This window comes from Marmota monax, unplaced genomic scaffold (genome assembly GCF_021218885.2).
Source record: "Marmota monax isolate L192 unplaced genomic scaffold, Marmota_monax_Labrador192_F-V1.1 WCK01_AAM20220418_F8-fsc00114, whole genome shotgun sequence".
NCBI lineage: Eukaryota > Metazoa > Chordata > Mammalia > Rodentia > Sciuridae > Marmota > Marmota monax.
The window spans coordinates 4,842,270-4,866,520 of NW_026694943.1; the positions used below are offsets into that span (position 1 = coordinate 4,842,270).

General features: G+C 36.5%; 1 protein-coding gene across 5 annotated transcripts in view; it reads left to right on the forward strand.

The window, feature by feature from the left end:
• The window catches only part of Esr1 (estrogen receptor 1), a 388,588-nt gene that overhangs the window by 187,117 nt on the left and 177,220 nt on the right, over positions 1 to 24,251 (forward strand). For all 5 annotated transcript variants that reach the window (XM_046427429.2, XM_046427428.2, XM_058573621.1 and 2 more), the window contains one exon: positions 6,091 to 6,207. In XM_046427429.2, the coding sequence (XP_046283385.1) occupies positions 6,091 to 6,207 (117 nt within the window). The remainder of the gene's footprint in view (positions 1 to 6,090; positions 6,208 to 24,251) is intronic.

The window sequence follows — 24,251 nt, forward strand, 5'->3', positions numbered from 1 at the left end:
TGCAATCCATTGTTCATTCAATAACATATTATTTAGTCTCCAGGTGTTAGTGTAGCTTCTATTTTTTATTTTATCATTGATTTCTAATTTCATTCCATTATGATTTGATAGAATGCAGGGTGGTATCTCTGTTTTTTGAATTTTCTAAGAGTTGCTTTGTGGCATAATATATGATCTGTTTTAGAGAAGGATCCATGTGCTGCTGAGAAGAAAGTGTATTCACACATTAATGGATTAAATATACTATATATGTCTGTTAAGTCTAAATTATTGGTTTATTATTAAGTTTTATAGTTTCTTTGTTTAGTTTTTCTTTGGAAGATCTATCCAGTGGTGAAAGAGGTGTGTTAAAGTCAGCTAGTATTGTGTTGTGGTCAGTTTGACTCCTGAAATTGAGAAGAGCTTGTTGGCTGAATGTAGATGCTCCATGGTTTGGGGCATATATATTTATAATTGTTATGTCTTGTTGATGTAGGGTTCCCTTAAGCATATGATATGTCCTTCTTTATCCCTTTTGACTAACTTTGGCTTGATACAAGAATGGAAACCCCTGCATGTTTCCGCAGGCCATGTGAGTGGTATGTATTTTTCCCATCCTTTCAGCTTCTGTATGTGGATGTATTTTCCTATGAGATGAAGCAGACATTTTTAAAAAGTTAAAATACCCTATGAAATGAAATTGGTATTCAATGAACCACATTAAAATGGATATATAACCAGATTATTAGAAGGTGTGCTAGTTAGTTTTCTGTTACTGTAATAAAATACTTGAATTAATTAACACAAAAAGAGGATTGGTTTATTTGGGCTCATTGTTTCAGAGGTGTCTGTCTGTGGTTGGTTGGCTGCGTTGCTTTTGGGCCTGTGAAGAGGCCACAAATCCTGACAGGAACAAATGTTAGAAGAAACTGCTCACCTCAAAGAAGTTGGGGAGCAAAGAGAGAGAGAGAGAGAGGAGGGGGTTTGGGCCTCAATATCCCTTTGAAGGTATCTTCCCAATCACCTAATTCTCTTCTACTAGACTCCACCATCTCCCAATGGTTCCACAAACTGGGGACCATGCCTTGAATACTTGGGTCCTTGGTAGATACTCAATTCAAATGATAACAGAAACAACATTTTAATTCAGTAACACATCTCTATAAAGAACAAACTTTTGAATAATTAGAATATGTTTGATTTTTTTGAGCAATCATAAAATTCACTCATGTCAGTGCAGCGTCAAATTTGAAATCATAGTGAAGATAATTCCCGGGTCACACACTATTTGATGTAGCTCTTGACCTTCTCATTTGGGAAGAACTGTACCTTTATGCTAATGTCTGGCCCCAGTCAGTGTTGAAGAGCAGCTTCCCCCCGCCATCTTTACTCTTGTTCTCATGGGCCTGAGTTTTGGGATCCTGAGCTGTAGCTGTAGCAGCCATTGCTTTGTTCAGGGTCAGCATCTTCTCAGTCATTGCTTCCTTTTTTCCACACCCTTTTTTTTAAAATTGGTGCATCATTGTTGTACATAATTGTGGCATTTGTTGTTATCTATTCATACATGCACACAATACAACAGTATAATTTGGTCAATATCATTCCCCAGTATTTCCCCTTTCCCACCACTCTTCCCCTCCTCTGGTCCCTCTCCTTTATTCTCCCCATCTCCCTTCAATTGTCATGAGATTCCTCCAACTTTTATTTTCCTCTTTACTCTATAGGTTCCATATATGAGAGCAAACATTTTGAGTTTGGCTTATTTCACTTAACATGATACTCTCAAGTTCCATCCATTTTCCTGAAAGTGACATAATTTCATTTCTCTTTACAGCTGAATAAAACTCTATTGTGTGTATGTTACATTTTCTTTATCAGTTCATCTGTTGATGGACACCTAGGCTGGTTCTGTACATTGGCTATTGTGAATTATGCTGCTATGAACATAGTATGCATATACCATTAAAGTAAGATGATTTTAATTCTTCAGGATAAATGCTGAGAAGTGGTATAGCTGGGTTGTATGGTGGTTCCATGCTACTCTTTGAGGAGCCTCCATACTGCTTTCCATAGTGGATGTACTAAGTTACAATCTCACTAACAGGGTAAAGGTTTCCTCTTTCTTCACATCTTCTTCAGCCTTTGTTATTGTTTGTGTCCTTGATGACTGCTTTTCTGTCAGTCATTACTTTCTTTATAGAACCCTGATATAAAGAAGCCTGTGATCCTCAGACAGGATGAAGGAGGGGGCAACAGAACATTAGTATGTTTCTTTGGGTCACCTAACAGACTCACTAAGCTCCACTGTGTGCCTGAGAATGTGCTGAGCACATGGTAATGGATGAGACAGATATAGTCCATCCAGGAATTGAGAAAAGCAATCAAGTCTAATGTAGTAAGTGCTAATAGGACATAAACTAGGCATGGTTGGAGGGCAGAGGAGATTTCTCAGAGGAATCCATATCTCATATGCATACTTGAAAGATGAACAGGAACCCACCACGCAAGAGTAGGGAGGGTGCAGTATCCACAAGAAAAAGGAGCCCATGCAAAGTCCTGAGAGTGACAGGAGCTTGGCATACTTGGACAGAAGGCATGGCTGGAACCCAGGAATGCCTTAGGGAGGGTGAAGAGAATCTTGGGGAGGAGCTGGGAAGAGCTCTGTAAGCTGTGTTGGGGTTTTGGATTTTATCCTTAGTCCTTGGAGGCAAGTAAGAATATAATTCAGGATAGTGGTAGCATGGTGTGTGGTTTTGAAAAAATCACTGGCTACATGGTGAGAAGGTTGACAGGGGAAAGTTGGAGGCAGGGAATCACACAGTGGGCTGTTGTGGCGATCCAGATGGGAGATGGTACAGACGCCAGTAGTGAGGGTGAGCATAGGAAGAAATTGGTCTGCTTTGAAAAAGTTAGAAAAGAATGGATTTGATTTCTCTGTGCATGTGTCTGTGTACATGTGAAGGATGAGGGGTATGGAAGGAGGGTCCACTGAGGAAGATGGAAGATCTAGAATAACACCCATGTTTCTGGTCTCGTGGTGGTGTGGTGGGTATGGACACACTGCTGAGGCAAGAAGACAGTCAATCCCACTGGGCACGCTCCTTCTGAAGAGTCTGTGAGTCAAGTCTGTATGGACCGAGGGCAGGTGGACACAGAAGTCTGAAGTTTGGGAAAGAAACTCGGCCTGAGATGACTGTCAAGAAAGTACTAAGGAAAAGGTGGTAAAAGGAAAGACCCACAGTAGTGGGTTTCTCTCATGTTACTGCTTATTTTATATGGCCTGTGTTTATATTCCTTTTGAATCTCTGATTATGGGTCATTGCTTATTTTCGTAACTAACAAATGTAGACTTTCTGAGTGATGGTAACAAAGAAAAAAAATCATCTGCTACCAAAAGGGGGAGAATAAGAGAAGGAAAAAGAAAAAATCAAGAGAAAAGAACTCAGACATGCTGAAGGCAAAGTTCATGTGAATCCTCTGTTCCCCGAGAACCTGATGATTCTTGTGTACAGGTGTCTTCTCCCCCCACTCTCTGGCTCTCTGGTTGTTTGCTGTACCTGCTGTCCCTCTACTTCCTATTACTCAAATTATAGATTCCCCCAAAGGTTTCTCATTTTTATTTACTTTTGATCTTTACCTTTGCAGTGCTGGGGATTGAACCCAGGGTGTGGTGCAGTCTAGGCAAGTGCTCTTCCACTGAGCTACATCCCTATTCGTCATTTTTGTGTTTTGGTGGACAAGAAAATAGTGATTATTATTTTTCAAACCTTCACCTGAACATGACTCATAGCTTCAGCCTTTAGTCACAGGTATGCAGATTCTTGGGTCTCTACAGTGAACACACGAATGCTTCGCAAATATCACTGGTGTAAGTTGGCTTTTTAAAAAAAAGTACTTCAATAGGATTTTTCTGGAGTATTTTACCCACAAGATTAAATGAGATTTAAAGAAGAATTTCCTCTTAAAGCAAATTAAATCAATTGCCTTAATAACACCCATTGACCAAATTATACTCATTAAGGAAAAAAAATATTATTTTTGGTCTTCTTCTTCTAATAATAGTTGTTGTTGGTATTTGGTTAAGAAGGACATAACTTTCCTATGTTCATATATGAATACACCACCAGTGAACCTCCACATCATGTACAACCACAAGAATGGGATCCTAATTGGATTAAGTCATACTCCATGTATGAATAATATGTCAAAATACACCCTACTATCATGTGTATCTAACAATAACAAGTTAAAAATTAAAAAAGAAGAATTTTTTTTAATTGTAGATATCAAATAGGTGCTATTAAATATTTCTTCTCATCAGTTTACCAATGCTTTTTAATGTATTTCAGGTAAAAGAAAACCCAGCTTTGTCAAAATAGGTTTGCATTATGAAGTGATTCCGTTGTGCATCTGTTTTTATTCTTGTTAAGGAATGAATTCAACTGCACAAGTCCAGTGCTTTTTGTGTATTAAACATGTTAGTTGAAGAATTTCACTTGGTTCTATAAAGATAAGCATATCCAGTGGATGACAAATCCAAATAGAAGGTTTAGCCAATTGGCCTGTCATCCAATTCAGTTCTCCCATCTTCCTCTGGCTTGCAAAACACCTGCTTTTAGGGGAGAAAGCGAGTCAACATAATATTTGGCTTAAGTCATTATTAACTTAATTTATACTCATTTTTTGAGCTAAAATACGTTAATGTATTCTGAATAAACCCCATAGAAGACCAAACACTAACCATATCTTTATGGTACCAGGAAAAATGCACCTTTTGCTTAGAGTTAGCATCTGCCCAGACAAATTTCGTTCCTGGTTCTATTACTTCCACAATTTGTCCTTATTAATAAGGACATTTCTAAAAATAGTATCTGTGCCTGGATATTTGAGGCAGTGTGTGGTCTCTTGCCAAAGTTCCAAGTTTACAACTCCATTGAATAGTTTTCTGGTTTCTATTATGCAATAGAAAAATGCAGATGATAATTTGAGCTGAAGTCTGTTTATACAGTAACTTTTATAATGTATATCTAAAGATGGAGGAACAAGTTTTATAAGGCAAGCATTTCTTGTCAAGCCCCCCCTCCACCCTATTTAATCAAGTTTGGCTCTTATGTTGAATAAAGAACAAAGAGATCTGTATTAAAACTTTTCATTATATGATGCATCTCATCCTTACTAAATGGGAAGATAAAGACTGTAGCAGAGAATCTGAATTAGAGGGTAGTATGTATACATTCAGTTTTGGGGGTGGGAGAATGGGAAACATGTTTTTAGACAGTACATATTATTTCCTTAGTCTAAATCCAGGATACTTCCCTAAGACAATTAGACTTATATAAAAACGTACTTATTAATTAGTGAAGTTTAATATTCTGCACAATACAAACCAGAGTTCTTTTAATGGATAAAGAAGTGGAGGTGACTTCTGAAACTTAGAGTAGAAACTTCCTGTGATTGACTGGATGCAAGCATGTGGACATGTATTCTCACATTTGAGTCTTACAATAATTTAGGTAGTGAACACCATATCGTCTCTAGGTTAGAGAGAAGGAAAGGGAGGCTCAGAGATGTCCAGCAGTTTGCTCTGCACCCTCCAGTGAGTAAGTGACCGACTAACTCAAGGGTGAGCCTTGGGGACACCCAGCACCCTCCTGCTTGAATTTAGGTCTTCTGTGTTTCATTTGAGTATCTAATTAAAGATCCTTTAATTTATGTTTTAGGAAGGACCACCTTGAAACTCATTATTAAAATCTGATTTCTAGCAGCTCTATTTGGACAATTTTATTGAGTGGCCTGGGTAAAAACACAAAACCCAGACAAAACATCTCACCTACCGAGAACCTTGACCTTCGGGGCCCAGGTGAGACGTGATACAGCTCTATCTAGGCTGTGTGAGCTTCCAGAAGGTGATTGTCCAAAGACCTCCTGGAGCAATCGGCTGAGGTAGAAATTAAGTCCAGCTGAGGTTTATTTGCACTTAGCATGGAGAGAAGGAGGGCAGATCAAGGTGGCAACTTGGGAAAGCCAAGTTAGTGATATGAAAACATCATCCAACAGTTTCCCTGTAAAGTCCTTGAAATAATGTTAATTCTGTCCTCTTGCTTTTAATAGGGCATAATGACTACATGTGTCCAGCTACCAACCAGTGCACGATTGATAAAAACAGGAGGAAGAGCTGCCAGGCCTGCCGGCTCCGCAAATGCTATGAAGTGGGGATGATGAAAGGTGGTAGGTACCCTGCCATGATGCCCGTTCTGGCCCAACTTGCCTACTGTCCAGGGCTGGCAACTTCTATTTGCATAGCCACCAGGAGTTTAGTGTGTTTAATTCATTTTTTTCCTAGTTCTCTTTTCAACAAATGCATTTTATTTCAAAGCAATTGAAAGTGGCTGGAACTAGAAATTCTAACATGCCATTTTGTGTTTCATATTTGCAATGTAAATAATTGTCTATTAAATCAAAGGTGTATGGGAGTTCATAACCCACTTGAATCAAAGTGTGAAATATGAGATGTCAAGAACTATGTAATGTTTTGAACAACCAACAATAAAAAATTAAAAAAAAATAAATCAAAGGTGTGTGGGAGGAGTGGTGGAAGGAAAAGAAGACTGCTCAATGAATTATTCTGGAAATATTTTTTCAGTTACCGATGCTATTGCTATTGCTAGAAAACGATATCTAGAGATAAATTTCCCCCTCGATTCACACTTGTACATGTGAGCACTAAATACTAATTTATAATGGTGCGATGTTTTGATGTACCTTAGGGGATTTGAATTTCAGTCAGAGGGATTGTTCACCTTTGGAACTTGAGTCAAGCAGCACATTTTATAATCTCAGTGCTGGTTACATGCCCACTGAGCACTAATGAATCCCTGAGCTCTCAGGATTCGCGCCCATGTGGTTATCTTTCCTGTGTGGCTGCTCAAGTATGCACATGTGGTTTCCCGGTGCCTCGTGCTCAGTCCTGCAGTTTTCTTGTATGGGAATCTGGAGTCCACTTCTGGGGGGTGTTAGATGCTCCTATTTAAGATCCCCTTGTGTTCTAGGGAATATCCTCTTGAAGAACATTGCTTCTGGTTTTGGATAGCCTTCAAACATAGTTGGGGAGAACAAATAGGCGCTGTGTAATTAAGTCCTGGATGCTTTCCATGTTCCACAGTGATACAGGAGGCAGGGAGGGGTCAATGACTGTGCGGTCTACTGTCTTCCCTGGGGAATGACTTTCGGAAGCAGGCGAGGTTCAGGATGAGCTGAGGAGAACACAGTTACAATGAAGAAGAATAGTGATTTTGCAAATAGAAGGCAGCTAACTTTTAACTCACACCTGAATGAAGGGAAAGGAGAGGGAAACCTAAGTAAGAATGGAGGTGAGGATGAAGGCACACTTGGTCATTACCAACTTACAAAAAAAAAAAAAAAAGCCTTAGTTCCATGGTCAGATTGTGATTTTGAATACAGCATTCAGAATACATTTTCTCGATGAGCAGATGAAGTGTTGAATTTAAGCAGTGTTATGAGATGTGACTATATGTCTTGAAAGTCTGAAAAATCAGCTTTAATTCAAAGGGTAATTAATTCTAAGAATTGAATAGCCGCATTCAGAAAATGACACTTTGAGTCATAAATGGATTAAATATTTAAGGAATTAATTTTTCTTTGTACCATTGGAAAATTAGTCATACTTAATTAAGCCCACAAAAAGCTTCTTAAGGTAACTTGATAAATGACAAAAGATAATGGCTATATAAGAAAAGTTTAATTTGAAACAGAAGAGTCCAAATGTAATATTCTTTGGCGGTTGTAGGTAAGATAAGCCCAAGATTTTTTATTGTCTCTAGAAGCTGAAATAATAAACTTGTGAATAGGTCCAAAACATGTTTTGTTTATAAATTTGAAGGTATCCATACATTGACTTCACTTCTTGAAAACAATTCTTTTTTCTAATTAATATTCAGATACAATCTGGCTACAAAAACATAAATTATTCATCCTCATTTTTAATCTCGCAAAAATTCCAATTTGTAAAGTCATAATAAAATCTTTCTCACTGTTTTCAAATAGAAATCTAAATAATTTGATGCTACCTGGACAGTCAGCATGCATATACTTGTACATGTATATTTATGACCATAAAATATGTATCTGTGTAGTTTTCTGGAGTTGCCATAGCAAAAATAAACTAGTTGGTTCAAATGATAAAAAGTAATTTTCTCACATTATTGGAGGCAAGAAGTCTAAGGTCAAGTTGCTAGAAAATTTGTTCCTGGTGTTGGCATCTCTTGTAGGCTTTGGATGATCTCACTCACATGGCCATTTCTCTGCCACTCACTCCTGGTATATTTTCCTTTTGTTATAAGGATGTCAGTCTCATTGGATTTGGGACTAACCCTTATGACTTTACATAATCCTAATTATCTCTATATAGACCCTATTCCAAAGATATTCAGATTGGGGCTACAGCCTCAATATCTAAATCTGGGAGGACACAATTCAGTCATACCAGGCTACCATGACAAAACACCCTGGACCTAGTGGCTGAAATGACAGAAGTTCATCTTACAGCTCTGGACGCTGCATGTCTGAGGTCTGTGTGCTGGTGGTTTGGTTTCTCTGGAGGCCTCTCTCCTTGGCTTACAGATTGCCACCTTTCTGTCCTCACATGACATTTTCTCTGCCCACGCACTCCTGCTGTCTCTTCTTCTCATGAAGACATCAGGCCTATGAACTAGCACCCTACCTGTTATGACCTTGTTTAATCTTAATTGCCTTTTTAAAGACTTCATCTCCAAACTCAGTCACATTCTAAGGTCCTAGGAGTTAGTTAGGGTTTCAAAATATGAATTTGCAAGTACATAATTCATTATGTAACACTATCCCATTGGGATTACTCAATGATTGTTCAGTACTTATCCACATATAATGAAAATGTGTCCTTCTGGAAGTTTATGTATATACATGAGTTTTGAACCAGTTTTTACCAGGTAGGCTGCAAGAATATCACGTTTTAATTACATGTATAAAGTACTTTCCATGGGCTGGGATTGTGGCTCAGTGGTGGAGTGCTTGCCTAGCACGGGCGAGACCCAGGTTCGATTTTGAGTACCACATAAAAATAAAGGCATTGTGTTGTGTCCATCTACACCTAAAATTAAAAAAATTAAAAATAAAGTACTTTTCATAAAGCAATATAAATTATTGGTTTTTTTATAATATGGGATGTTATAAAATATATCCTCATAGCACATATAACCTCATGGCACCTTATATAACAACTCCTTGAAAATCCCAATGAATAAAGACTTAATTTACAACTGGAAGTACAGTAATAACTAACTATAAAATTTGCAGTTGTAAAAAACAGCTGCGACTAAATAAATCTTTACAACATTTTCCAACTGGTTCCATTAACAATCCAGTTTCTTAACCAGGCTAGTCGCCAATTAGAGTAGTAAATCTCTATTTATTTTTATGTGATGCTGAGGATCGAACCTAGTGCCTCACATATGCTAGGCAAGCACTCTACTGCTGAGCTACAACAGAAGAGTAAATCTCTATATATGAAATAAAAATTCTGGCTTCAGAGAATCACATAACATACCTTCTGCTTTAATAGCAAGGCTGAATACATTTGTGAAGATGTATTCTAAAGATCTAAGAGAGCAGGATTTATCCACATGAAAAAAATTTTTAATCAATCTGTTGATTACCTACTGTCCTCCCTGCCTAAATCCCATGATTAGATTTGCTTCTGAGTTATGATAGTTCAATGAGATGAGGGATGTAAGATATGCCTCAGGGGATGTTTTTCCATCTTAGTGTAATTTTTGCTTCTTCGTCTACCTCATTTCCCTTTAGCCCTAAGAATGCAGATTAAATAGTTCAGGAATTTTTCTTTCTGGAAAATTAGTTCCTGTGCCTTTGCATTGGGTTGGATCCTGTATTCTAACTTCCACAGCAAATGTCTCTGAGATTCCATCTCTGTTGTTGTTCAGAGTGTGTCTTCTCTAGTTCATGAACTCTATGAGGCAGTCTGGAGTTCTTTCTGTCTTGTTGACTGAGCTAGTATTGAACAAGTCACAAAGTAGGTGTTTAATGAAAATATTTTGCAAAAGTGAATTGATTTAATTCATTGAAGTAGTATCTGTTTCGGTTGTCTTACATGCAAGTTGTTGTGGATGAAGTGAATATGAATAAGCCTCGTCTCTTCCATCAGTATCCTCATAGTACAAAGAAGACACATTGCAAAGGTGCATTTGAAGTGGTAAACAGTAATCCAGAAAATTTGAGATTTGACAAGCTTGGAAGATAGCTCAAATAATGAAGAATCAGAATGGATGTCCAGAGCTTTAGCCAACCTCTCCTGGGTTTAGCCCAACCCAGAACATTACTCAGCCCATCTGACTTCCAAAGTATATATTGCTACCCATGAATTTTACAAGAAAAGGGAAGACTTGAATACTGACCCCTCCCCAGACTAGCTGAGCAACCCCATTAAATCACTTTTGTGAGCTTCACTGCTCTGGGACGTAGGATGAAATAATTTCTACTCAACCAGTTTGTCATGAAGATCACAAATCATAACACAGGAAAATACTTTATAAATTTAAAGTTACCATAGAAGCATTAGCTATTTTATCTTTTCTGTCAAAAATAATTCTTATCTTACTAAGGAACATCATGCTGCTATTTTTTTTTTCTATTGGAAGAAAGACACAATTTCATTACTTCCACTAGGTAAAATTGTTTAATTCCTTTTTGAAGAATAAAAACCTAGGCTCAGACACATATGCTTTTTTAAAGTCATTTTTATGTCATACACTGGATATAGTTGCATGATGAGGTTATATAAAATGATGATTATCATTTTATGATGCCAGAGATTTACACAGGTTCATTAAAGTTCTTTCCCTACAATAGACACAGAGGCAAGTTGCTGGCCAGGTTCTCTTTTCTGTAGTCCATGAAGTTGGCATGAAGAGGTCAATTGATGTGCAGGACTTTTGCACTAACTATCCTGGTTTTATTTCATCCCAACATATTAAAAGAAATTTAAGACAAAGTAGTAGTTGTCAACTCATCTTTATTTTGATGACAATGTTGCAATCTAATGTTTAGGACTATTTCAAAACAATAAAATACTAAAACATTGCTCTAATTCTACTTTATGTTTGTTTTGATCTCTTTATGTTTATGTATTTCTAAAGTCTAAATTTGTTTGTTAAGCTGATATGTTAAAAACATAACGATTGTGCTTACTATGGTGTACCATGGGATGTTTTGATTCATGGATATATTGTTATGTTTAAATCAGATAAATCATATCTATCTCAAACGTTTATGGTGAAAACCTTCAATCACTTCTAGTTTTTTGAAACACAAAATCCATTATCATTATCTATGGTTGCCCCGAGATGCACTAGCACAACAAAACTTCTTACTCCTATCTAACTGTAATTAGTACCCACCACCAACCTCGCCCTGTCCCTCCCTTCCTCTACTCTCTCCACCTCTGCCAAGCAGGGTCCCACTCTCTGCCTCTAAGATGAGATCAGCCTTTTCACATTCTATGTGAGTGCTATCATGTGGCCCTTGTCTTCTGTGTCTGGCTTAGTTTAGTAACCATGATGATCTCTCCAGTTCCATCCATGTTGACAAAAATGACAATGTTATCCACTTTAAAGGCTGAATAGTGTTCCCATTGCATATATGTACCACATTTTCTTTAATCTACTGATGGGTTGATGGACACTTGGGTTGATCATGTTTCATGGCTCTTGTGATGATGAATGCTACAGAAAACGTGGAAGTGCAGGTGTCTCTTCAACATACATCCTTCCTTTTGATGTATACCCAGTAGTGGGACTGCTGGACCAGAAGGCAGTACAGATTTTACTTTTTTGAACAACCTCCACATCATTTTCCATAATGATTAGTTTCCATTCCTACCCACAGTGTGCAAGAGTTCCCCTTTCTTCACATTTACATCAGCACTTGTTGTTTTATTTGTCCTTTTTCTTTCTTTCATTGTTATTAGCACATTAGAATTTTACATAATAGATTCATTATGTTACATTTGTTTTTTCACACAACTAAATTTGATCAATCTCATTCCTTAGTACCTTTTCTTTCCTCCCCTTCTATATCCCCTGGGCTGCTTGTTTTCATCTACAGATCTTCTCTTTCTAATATTATTACTGTTATTTTAATTAGAAAACTATAGTTACATATATTCATGATTCATTCTAGTGTATTTGCTAAATACATAGACATCGTATAGTTTGACAGATTCCCCATGTATTATTCCAGTATTCCCCATGGCCCTCCCTCCTCCTCCCTCTTGATCCCCTTCCTCTACTCTAATGGTCTTCCTTCTATTTTCATGAGGTCCCTCCCACTTTTTGTTTTTCAATATTCCTTTCATTTCTGTCTCTCTGGCTTCTGTAAATGAGAGCAAACATTCGACCCTTGACTTTCTAAGTCTGGCTTATTTCACTTAGCATGTTTTCTTTGCTGTGCAGAAACTTTTCAGTTTGACGTAATCTCATTTCTCTATTTGTGCTTTAGTTGCCTGTGCTTTTGGGATTGTGTTAAAAAAATACTTGCTCATTCCAATGTCTGGAAATGTTTTCTCTATGTTTTCTTTTAGTATTTTCATAGTTTCAGGTTTTACATTTAGGTCTTTAATCTTTTTGAGTTGATTTTTGTAACTACTGAGTGATTGGTAGGGGTCTGGTTTCATTCTTCTGTGCATAGACAACCAATTTCCAATTTCCCCAGCACCATTATGGAGAAGTTTGTCTTTTCTTCAATGTGTATCTTAGCACCTTGGTTGAATATCAGTTGGCTGTGGTTGTGTGGATTCACTTTCAGGCGCAACATAAGAAATCAACAAATGTGATATAGTGTATCAAATGTGATGCAATTTATCAATGAAATAAGGACAAAAAAAACCCATATGATCCCTTCAATGGAGGCATAAGAGATATTTGGTGAGAGTTAACATTCTTTCGTGAAGAATGAAGTATGAAATTAAGTACCTCAGCATAACAACATTCTTCTAAATGAAGTATGGAAGGAGTGTCCTTCAACATAACAAAGGTCATATATAATAAGCTCATAGCCAACAGAATACCGAATGGGGAAAAGCTGAAAGTTTTCTAAGATCTGGAACAAGGCAGGAATGTTCACTTTCACCACTTTTGCTCAACATGGTGCTGAAAGTCCTAGTCAGAGCATTGAAGCAGAGAAAGGAAGGAAATGATTTTAAGTTAGAGGAGTCTAATTATCACTGTTTGCAGATTACATGATCTTATATGAAAGAAATCCCACAGATGACACCAAAAAAACTATTGAAACTAATAAATTCAGCAATGCTGTCAGATATAAAATTAACATATAGAAATTTATAACTTTTATAGACTAATAGCAAGTTATCTGATATAGAAACCAAGAGAGTACTCATTTACAATAGCTACAAAAAAATTAAAACATCTAGGAATAAACTTACCCAAATATGGAAAGCAGTATGGAGATTCCTTGGTAAACCTGGAATGGAACCACCATTTGACCCAGCTATCCCTCTCCTTGGTTTATACCCAAAAGACTTTAAAACAGCATACTAGAGACACAGCCACATCAATGTTTATAGCAGCACAATTCACAATAGTTAAACTGTGGAACCAACCTAGATGCCCTTTAGTAGATGAATGGATTAAAAATGTGGCATATATATACAATGGAATATTACTCATCATTAAAAGAGAATAAAATCATGGCATTTGCAGGTAAATGGATGGTGTTAGAGAAGATAATGCTAAGTGAAGTTAGCCCAAAAAAACAAATGCCGAATGTTTTCTCTGATATAAGGTGACTGACTCATAGTGGGGTAGGGAGGGGGAGCAAGGGAGGAATAGACAAACTCTAGATAGGGCAGAGGGGTGGGAGGGTAAGGGAGAGGGCAGGGGCTTAACAAGGATGGTGGAATGTATTGAACATCATTATCCAAAGTACATGTATGAAGACACGAATTGATGTGAACATAACTTAATATACAACCAGAGATGTGAAAAATTGTCCTCTATATGTGTAACAAGAATAGTAATGCATTCCACTGTCATTTATTTTTTTAAAAAATCAATAAAAAAGGCAAAAAAGAAAAAAAGAAAGAGTTGTATGCATGAATTAATGAAATGAATGAAAAAAAAATGTGAAAGTACAGGAGCAGAGTTATGACTAAGAATCCTGATTTTCTAATTTGGAGAGAATCTTGGCTTGGAAGATGAAACCTATATAGAAGCTTATGCTAGATGACAGAATCTCATCTCAGATCTCAATGACATTCAAGAAGCATCTATTACTCACATATCAGGAAGATAGGCTTGGAGCATTTGATGATATTGGCTGGACTTACTCATGTCTGTAGGTAAGCTGGTTGTCTTGGCTAGAGCAACTGGAAAGACTTAGTTTTGCTTCATACATCTTTCCTCCTCTAGTGGGCTGATCCAGGCATGTTCTTACTGCTAACAGTACAGGCACAAAGAAAGGCAAACTCCAAGTCTGAAGCTTTTGCTTGTATTATTTGATGGCATACAGCAGGCCACAGCAAGTCAATGTCTGAGTTCATTGGCAGAAGGAGAGGAACTTTCAGAGTTATGTGACAAATGTGGGAATGTTTGGGATATATTTTTGTAATCTGTTTCAAACAAAAATGTGAATTGCTTAGATTTTGGACTGTAAACCAAATAGAATAATTTGATCTTAGAGTTGGAGAGGGCATATCTACTGTTCTCTACTGTTCAAGGTGAGAATCATTATGTAGCATCCCTAACAGCTTGTGTTAGAGTGCAGAAAACAGATGTGAATTGTATTTTCATGCCTGTCTTTTATATACATATGATGAATGGACATGATAAGGCAGAAATCCAGCAATATATCTGAGCCAATACTTCTGGAAAATGTGGGATAATTTCTGGTACGCTGGAATTTGCTAGTTGACTTTGATGTGAGTTTAGTATATATGTGTGTGTTATTACTGTGTATAAATGGAAAATGAAATAGTAATTAAATATGAGACTCTTTTAACATATTACATCTCTAAAAGTTAATTACATCTCTAAAATTAACTACAGAACTTTATTTTTATTTGAGCTAACATCCAATTTACATTTTTAAAATTTGTATTTATTTCTAATTGACAAATATATATTATATACTACATGACGTTTTGAAATGTATATACATTGCGGAATCACTGAATCAAGCTAATTAACACATTCATTAACTTGTAAAATTTTGTGGTGAGGATACTTAAAATTGATTGTTTTAATGATTTTCATGTATTCCATGCATTGTTAATAACTGTAGTCACCATTGTGTGAACTGAATCTCTTGATCTCATTCTACCTATCTAGCTGACCTTTCATATACTTTGACCAACATCTTCCTCAACACCTCCCTCCTACCCCCAGCTTCTGGCAACAATCACTCTACACTGTTTCTGTGAGTTCACGTTTTAGGTTCCATACATAAGTGAGATCATGTGGTATTTGTCTTTCTGTGCCTGGCTTGTTTCACTTAATGTCCTTTATATTCATCCATGTTCCTGCCAATCAGTCTCTTTTGGAAGGTTACATAGTATTCCATTGTGGGCTGCACTTAGGACACTTAGGTTGACTGTATATCTTCTTCTATTGTGAATAATATTGCAAGGAACACAAAAGTGAAGATATCTCTTTGACATTCTGATTTCATTTTGATATATGCCTATTAGTGGAACTGATATACCACATCATAGTTCTATATTTAACTTTTTGAGAAATCTCCATTATTTTCCATAATGACTATATTAGTGTACATTTTCACCAGCAGTGTGTAAGTCTTCCCTTTCTCAAAGTTCTCACCAACATCTTATTGGTAATAGCCACTTGTTTCAGTGGGCTTTTTCATTGCTGTGACTAAAATACCTGAAAAGAACAATGTAGAGGATGAAAAGTTTATTTTGGCTCAATCTATGGTCAGCCAGCTCCATTGCTGTGGGCCCAAGGTGAGGCAGAACATCATGGCAGAAGGATGTGCCACAGGAGAGCAGTTTAGGATGTGGCACCAGGAAGCAGAGAGAGTTTCACTCACCAAGAACAAAATATAAACCCCAAAGGCGCACCCATACTGACCTGCCTTCTCCAACCACACCCTATCTGCTCAGTTAATCCATATCAGTGGATTAATCTACTTTTGAGGTTAAGGCTCTCATAACTCAATCATTTCACCTCTAAAATTTCTTGCATTGTTTCATACATGAGCTTAATCATAAAACCACTGTAATAGGTTCATGGTGATACCTTACGGTAGGTTTAATTTACATTTCCTTGATGGTTAATTAATTTTGGACATTGTTTCATATTTTTCAGTAACTTATTAGAAATGTCTGCTCTGGTCCTTTGCCCATTTTTCACTTGTATCACCAATTTTCTTGTTTTTGAGTTCCTTATATATGTTGGATTATTAACTGCTTATCAGAGGTATGATTTATAGATATTTTATTCCATTCTAAAGTTGTGTTCATTCTTTTATTGTTAATTTGGTGTGCAGAAACTTTTTAGTTTAATGAAATCCCACTTATCTTTTTTTTGCCTTTATTATCTCTGGTTGTGAGATTGTGTCAAAAAAATTACTCTCTAGACCAATGTCATGGAAGTTTTCTCTTTTTTTTTTCTAGTAGTCTCATAGTTTTAGGTCTAATATCTGAGTCTTTAATCTTGGTATTTCTTTTGCAATATCTACCATTGAGCCCTACCACTGAGCTATACCCCAGCCCTTTTTATTTAGAGACAGGGTCTTGCTAAGTTGCTAAGTTTATCTTCATGTTGTCAGCCACCTGAATTATTGGGATCAAATCTGTGTGCTCAGTGTCTGGATTACAGTATTTTTGCATATAGTGTGAGGTAAGGGTCTATTTTCATTCATCTGCATTTGAATATGCATATTCCCCAGCACTATTTATTGAAGAGATTCTCTTGTGTTTGTGGAAATTTTATTGAAAATAATTGTTGCTAAATATATGAATTTATTTCTGGATTTTCTGTTCTTGTTGGTCAATGGGTCCATTTATATGCCAGTACCATGCTTTTTAGATTACAAAAGCTTTTTGGTATATTTTGAAGTCAGGTAGTGTGATGCTTCCACCTTTGTTCTCCTCACTCAGAATTGCACTGAATCTGTAGATCACTTTAACTAGTAAGGGCATCTTAATAATGTAAATTTTTCTAATCCATGAACATGGAGTATCTTTCCATTTATTTGTATTTTCTTCAGTTTCTTTCATCAATGTTTGATTTTCAACGTACAGGTCTTTCAGTTTCTTGGTTAAATTTATATCTTAGAGTTTTTTTTAATAGCTATTATAAATGGAATTGTTTTCTTGATTTATTTTTTGGGATAGTTCATTATTGGTATATCAAAACACTACTGATTTTTATAGGTTGATTTTGTATCCTGAAACTTTATTGAATTTGTTTATTAAGTCTAACAGATGTGTTTGTCTAACCTTTAGGGATTTATATATTGATATTATGTAAAGTGCAAACAAGGAAAATTCAACTTCTTCCTTTCTAATCTGCATGGCTTTATTTCTTTTACTTACCTAATTGGTATGGCGAGGAATTCCAGCTCTATGCTGAATAGACGTGGTAAGAGTCAGCATCCTTATTTTGTTTCTAATCTTAGATGAAGAACATTTAACTTTTTACTATTGTGTATAGTATAGCGGTGTGTTTACCCTATGTGTTCTTTAATGTGTTGAAATACATTCCTTCTGTACCTAATTTATTGAGAACTTTTATCATGAAAGAAAGTTGAATTTTGTCAAATGCATTTTTACATCTTTTGAGAGGATTATATGATTTTTGCCCTTCATTCTCTTAATGTAGTAAATTTGTAGATTTGCATGTGTTGAATTTTACCTTTGTCCCTGTAAATTACACTTGAACATGGTGAATGATCCTTTCAATTTGCTGTTGAAATCAGTTTTGCTAATATTTTGTTGAGGAATTTTTGCACCTATATTTGTCAGGGATATTGATCTGTAATTTTATTTTGTTATACTATTCTTGTTTGACTTTGGCATTAGGATAATGCTGGCCTTGTAAAACGAATTTAGAGGAATTTCCTTCTTTTCAATTTTGTCAAAGAGTTTGAAAAGGATTCATATTAATTCTTTAAGTGTTTGAAAGAATTCAGCAGTAAATTTATAAGGTTCTGAGCTTTCATTTGATGAAGACTTTTTATTAACTGATTTAATTTTCTTATACATTATAGTCTATTCAGATTTTCTATTTCTTTATGCTTAAATCTTGGTTAGTTTTATGTGACTAGGAATTTGTTCATTTCTTCTGCATTATCAAGTTTGTTGGTTTATTATTGTGCATAATGGTATCTTATGATCTTTGTGTTTCTGTAGTATTATTTGTAATGTTTCTTCTTTCATTTTTCTTGTCTTTTTTTCTTAGTCTGACTAATGATTTGCTAATTTTGTTAGTTATCACAATCAATTCTTAGCTATATTGATTGTTTATTATTACTATAAGTATAGTTACCCCTGCTCTCTTAGGGTTTTCATGTGTTTAGAACATCTTTTTTCATTCCTTCACCTTTAATCTGTGGATCCTTATTGGTGCAGTGTATTTCTTATAGGTAGTATATCATTGGGTTTTTTTTCTTTAATCCACTGTGCCACTCTGACTTTTTCTTTTTTCTTTTTGGTAGTAGGGACTGAGCCAAATGTTGCTTAACAACTGAGCCAATCCCCCAATCCTATTTATTTATTTATTTATTTATTGAGACAGGGTCTCACAAAGTTACTTAGAGCCTTGCTAAGTTTCTGAGGCTGGCTTTGAACCTGCAATCCTTCTGCCTCTGCCTCTTGAGTGGTTCACACTGGGATTATAGGTGTGCACCATGGCACTGGCTCTAGACCTTTTTAAATTTTTTATTTTGAGATTATGAGGCCTAATTTTGTTGCTTAGGGTCTTGCTAAGTTGTTGAGGCTGGCTTTGAACTTGTGAACCTTCTACCTCAGATTTCAGAGCACTGGGATTACAGATGTGTGCAGCATGCCTGGCTTTTAGAAGAAAGACTTCCCTGATTGGGAATCAAACCCAAGCCTTGGTGGTGAGAGTGCCAAATCCTAAGTACAAGACCACCAGGGAGCTCACTCTGTCTTTTGATTGGAGAATTTGACACTTATATTTAAAATAATTATTGATAAATAAGAACTTATGCTTGCTATTTGTTTTCTAGATGCATATTTTCTTTTTTCTTCTCTTGCTACCTTCTTGTGTGATTAAGTGATTTTTTTCATAGTGGTATGCTTTAAATCTTACTTTTTATATTATTGACTGTCAGTTTTTGCTCTGCATAATGCTTACATAAAAATGCTTAAAAAACCATAATGCTTACATAAAACCTTTTGCAGTTATAACAGGCTATCTTAAACTGATAACAACTTAACCTTGACTAATATTTTTATACTTGAATAATTTGATTGCTTATTTAGAAGTCTTTTTTTGTTTTTTAAAGAAGGAAAAAGGAGTCCATCATTTACCTTTTTAAGAAAGACCATATCTACACCAAGATAGACATGAAGACCAATGGAATAGAATAGAAAACACAGAGACAAATCCACATACTTATAGCCATCTGATATTTGATAAAGGTGCCAAAAATATATGTTGGAGAAAAAAACAGCTTTTTAAAGAAATAGTGCTGGGAAAATTGGATATCCAAATGTAGAAGAATGAAATTAGATCCCTATCTTTCTCTCTGCACAAAAGTCAAATCAAAGTAGATCAAATCTTAGGAATTAGATCAGAAACCTTACAGTTGCTAAAAGAAAACATAAATACTCCATCATACGGTCATCTACTTCCACAAGAAGACCCCTAAAGCTCAAGAAATAAAATGAAGAATCAATAAATGGTATGCCATCAAATTAAAAAGCTTCTGCAAAGCAAAGAAAATTATTGAGAGAGTGAGAGAGAGAGCTTACAGGATGGGAAAATATCTTTGCCAGCTCCTTCTCTATCAGGTGATTAATAATCAGAATATACAGAGAACTCAAAAAACTATGAAAAATAAATAAAAACTAAATAACAAATATCCCAATCAATAAGTGGGCAAAATAAAAAAAATTCTCAAAAGAAGAAACACAAATGGCCAATAAATATATGAAAATATGTGTAACATCTCAAGCAATCAGGAAAATAAATGCAAATCAAAACTACACTAGATTTTATCTCATTCTAGTCTGAATGGCAGCTATCAAGAGGATGAATAATTATAAAACTGATGAGGATGTAGGGGACAAAGTACACTGTTGAGAGCCACAGCCAAAGGGGCCCCAGCAAACTTCCAGCTGCCAGTTCTAAAAACTTTATTTTTAGAACCACATAGCCAAACAAAACAGCCTCTCAGGAAAAACCCTCAGAGCCTCAACTGCCACCACCGGCTTTCCACAAGCCTCTCTCTCCCACACAAGCTTCTCTCCACCTCCCACAATCCTCCTGCTCTTGAGGCCGATTGGCTGGGTCATGTGGGCGGAGCCAAAAAAGTCCCCCAATGAGCAGCTCCGTGGTCTGAAAGGGCAGGGAAACAGCCCAATGAGCATCACCGCAGAGGAGCCAATCAGCTAGATGTTGCTGGGGCCGAGGAGCCAATCAGCTAGATGTTGCTGGGGCCGCTGTGAGCCAATCATCAGCCAGCAGCTGGAAGTTTGCTGGCAGCTGGAAGTTTGCTGGGGCCCCTTTGGCTGTGGCTCTCAACAGTACACCTATACACTGTTGTTGGGACTGAAAATTCGTTCAACCACTTTGGAAAGCAATGTGGAAATTTCTCAAAAAATAGGAATGGAACCAGCATATGACCAAGCTATCCTACTCTTCAGTATTCATCCCAAAGAATTAACATCCAGCCTAGTATAGTGATAGAGCCACTACAATGTTCATAGCAGCAAAATTCACAGTAACAAAATTATGGGATCAGCCCAGATGCCTGTCAGTAGAGGAATGGATCAAAAAAATGTGACCTATGTACACAATGGAATTTTACTTGGCCATAAAGAAGAATGAAATAATGCTATTTACAGGAAAACGGATGGAAATAGAGAAAATTGTACCAAGTGAAATTAACCAGACTCACAAAGCCAAGGGTCAAATGTTTTCTCTCATATATAGAAGCTAGAGCAGAATAAGAGGAAGAAGGTTTTGGAGGAGTGGATCAGATGTAATAAAGACACAGGGAAGATCAGTGAAGTAGGAGAAACAGGAGAATGGGAGGGAGAGAGGGAAGAAGGGAAAGGGGAAAATATGTAATGAATTTAACAAAATCATGGTATATACATATATAAATGTACCAAAGAGAGGGAGGGAGGGAGGGAGGGAGAGAGAGAGAGAGAGGGAGGGAGGGAGAGAGAGGAGTGAAAGGACTATCATTAGAGGAGGGGAGAAAAAAGAGGATAGGGATTAAAATCAAATTCCTTGTAGGTATAATTTTGTCAAAATTAACTCCAATACTGTGTGTACTTACAATGTTCAAAAACAAACAAACAAACAAAAAAACCCAAAAACAAAGACAGGCATGGTGGCACATGCCTGTAATCCCAGTAGCTCAGGAGGCAGGAGGATTCCGAGTTCAAGGCCCACCTGGCAACTTAGCAAAGACTAAGCAACTTAGCAAGACCCTGCCTCAAAATAAAAAATAAACAACTTAGCCAGACTGTGTCTCAAAATTGAAACACTTTTTAAACAGGGGTTCTAAAAACGATTCACTCCCCTAGTCACAACCATTGAAACAAAAAGTATGTGGGAATTCCTGAGGTCTTGGGGTTTACCGAAATTAAGAGTAGCAACTATCATACTATTGCCCACAAACTTTGACATTCGTAGTGTTCTATTCACAGACAGTGCCTTCATATCATATCAAAAATCGTTTAGTTTTCCAGAAACAAATTGTAAAAAAACAAGAGAGAATCTTTGAAATTTTTGCCTGGAATTGAGTCTCTGCCAATATTTCTTCTAACATTTAAAGTGAGATATGGCCTTTTTTTCCTTTTTCCTTTTTTTTTGGTACCAGAGATTGAAACCAAGAGCTGAAAAGAACTTGGGGGTCACCCACCCCACCTCTTTGTTTTTCAGCCCATGGCTCTTGTCCAGGCCATACAGCTAGTTGGGACTTGGACCAGAAGCCCAGTCGCCTGCCTCTTGGACCACTGTTCTTTCCATTGTGCTCACGGCCGAGCTGACTTAGATCATCGTGGACGATAGATGCATGCAGATGTCAGATATTAATATGCCACAGGCCCAAGAAGTGACTTAGGAACAGTTATTGTGGACACAGGGTGCTGCTCCTCTTCAAAAAAAATCATGAATGATGAATTTGACATAGTTGTGCAACCAAAATACAAAATAAATATACACAGTGGGTGTGATGGCTAATTTTTAAAGACTTAATATTTAATATAATTTAAAAAGGACATTTTTTTTCCTTCAGGCCAAAGATTTTCACATAATTTTAAAAATTTTTGTAAAGCTTATTTTTATTTTTAACTGTTTAGACTAGTTTTGGTATACTGAAAGGTCATTTTGTCAAATTGGGATTTTGACTAAGGATCAAATACATAACCTGACTCTTCACTTACTACTTAGAACCTCGGGAAGATCACTTCATTTTTCTGTCCTGTTAAAATTTGGCTGTGGTTTGTCTCCAAGGGCTCCTGGGTGGTGTTGTTGGGGTGGTAGAACCTTTAAGACGGAGTATTACGGGAGGTGGATAGGTCATTGGCAACACTTTCCTTGGGAGGGACTTATGTAGGTCTTGTGGGACTCCAGTTAGTTTCTTTGAGCATGGGTTGTTACAAAGGAGCAAGACTGGCCCCTCTCCACTCTTGCTTTCTGTCTTCCCCTGTGATGCCTCTTGTCTCTCTTGTACACACTCTAACCCTGATGCAATCTGGCCTGAGGCCCTCACCAGAGACTAAACAAATGGGTCAACCTTTCAGCTTCCAGAACTGTGAGATAAATAAACCTTTTCTCTTTGTAAAGTTCTCAGACTCTGGTATTTTGTTATTGTATAGGAAAATGGACTAATACATGTATTCAGATTTTACTTTTGAAAAGACATGGGCTTAGGAATCAGTGGTCTATTAAGTATCTTTCTAATTTTAAATTTTGTTTTAAGATTTGAGTTCAGATTAACAATGGAAAGGTTAGACTATAAAGGTAGTATGTAAAGTTTCTGGATATCAGAAACAGCTTGACAATTGTATTTATACTTAATGCTAAATTTAGCCTAACAACTAGCAACTAGAAAAATTTTTTGGAATTGATGAAGTTATTCTCTTCATTAATAAGCATGGAAAGTGAGTCTCTTCTGAATGGGAAATATCACAAAAATTAATAGATTCTGTCTTCACAGTGATTATCACAATAAAAAAGGCAAAAATTACTACAAATTATTTATACAAATAAAAGAAAGAATTCAAGAACAAAGTTTATTTAGACAGGACTTTGAGACAATAACTAAGCTCTTTTCTCTTATTAGAGATGTCATATATGCATATAATTAAGACTTGAATACCAAGAGATGGTAGAACATTCTGGTTTCTGCCTTGTGGAAAGAGAGAGGTTAAAAAGCTGGTGATTATGAGAAGTTTCTGATTCAATATTACATATGCTAGTTTCGTGGTGTTGGCTGGAAAACATATTCAGTGGGTATAAACCAGTGCACTTGAGGCTGGACTTCTTCGAAATCACAGAAATATATTCCATGCCTATGAGGGATCCTGAAGTAAAGTGCAGAGAGACTAATTTGTAAAGAAAAATTCTGGTCACTCCTGGAGGCAACACTGGTTTGGTTTATGCTTGATTTAGCAGAGAAAAATATCTGAGAAGCATACAGAATTATATTTAGTTTCTTATATCTTTAAAAACTTGCTTTATACCCAGCAGGTGGGGAGGCTGAGACAGGAGAATTGTGAGTTCAAAGCCAGCCTCAGCAATATCGAGGTGCTAAGCAACTCAGTGAGACCCTGTCTCTAAGTAAAATACAAAATAGGTCTGGGGATGTGGCTCAGTGGTTGAGTGCCCATCCCTGGTACCAAACAAACAAACAAACAAATGATAACAACAACAAAAAACCCTTGCTTTATAAAACTAATAAATATTTATTTTATATTTAAAATTTTGACAGTAATACTAATTGCCAATTTAAATTTATAAAAA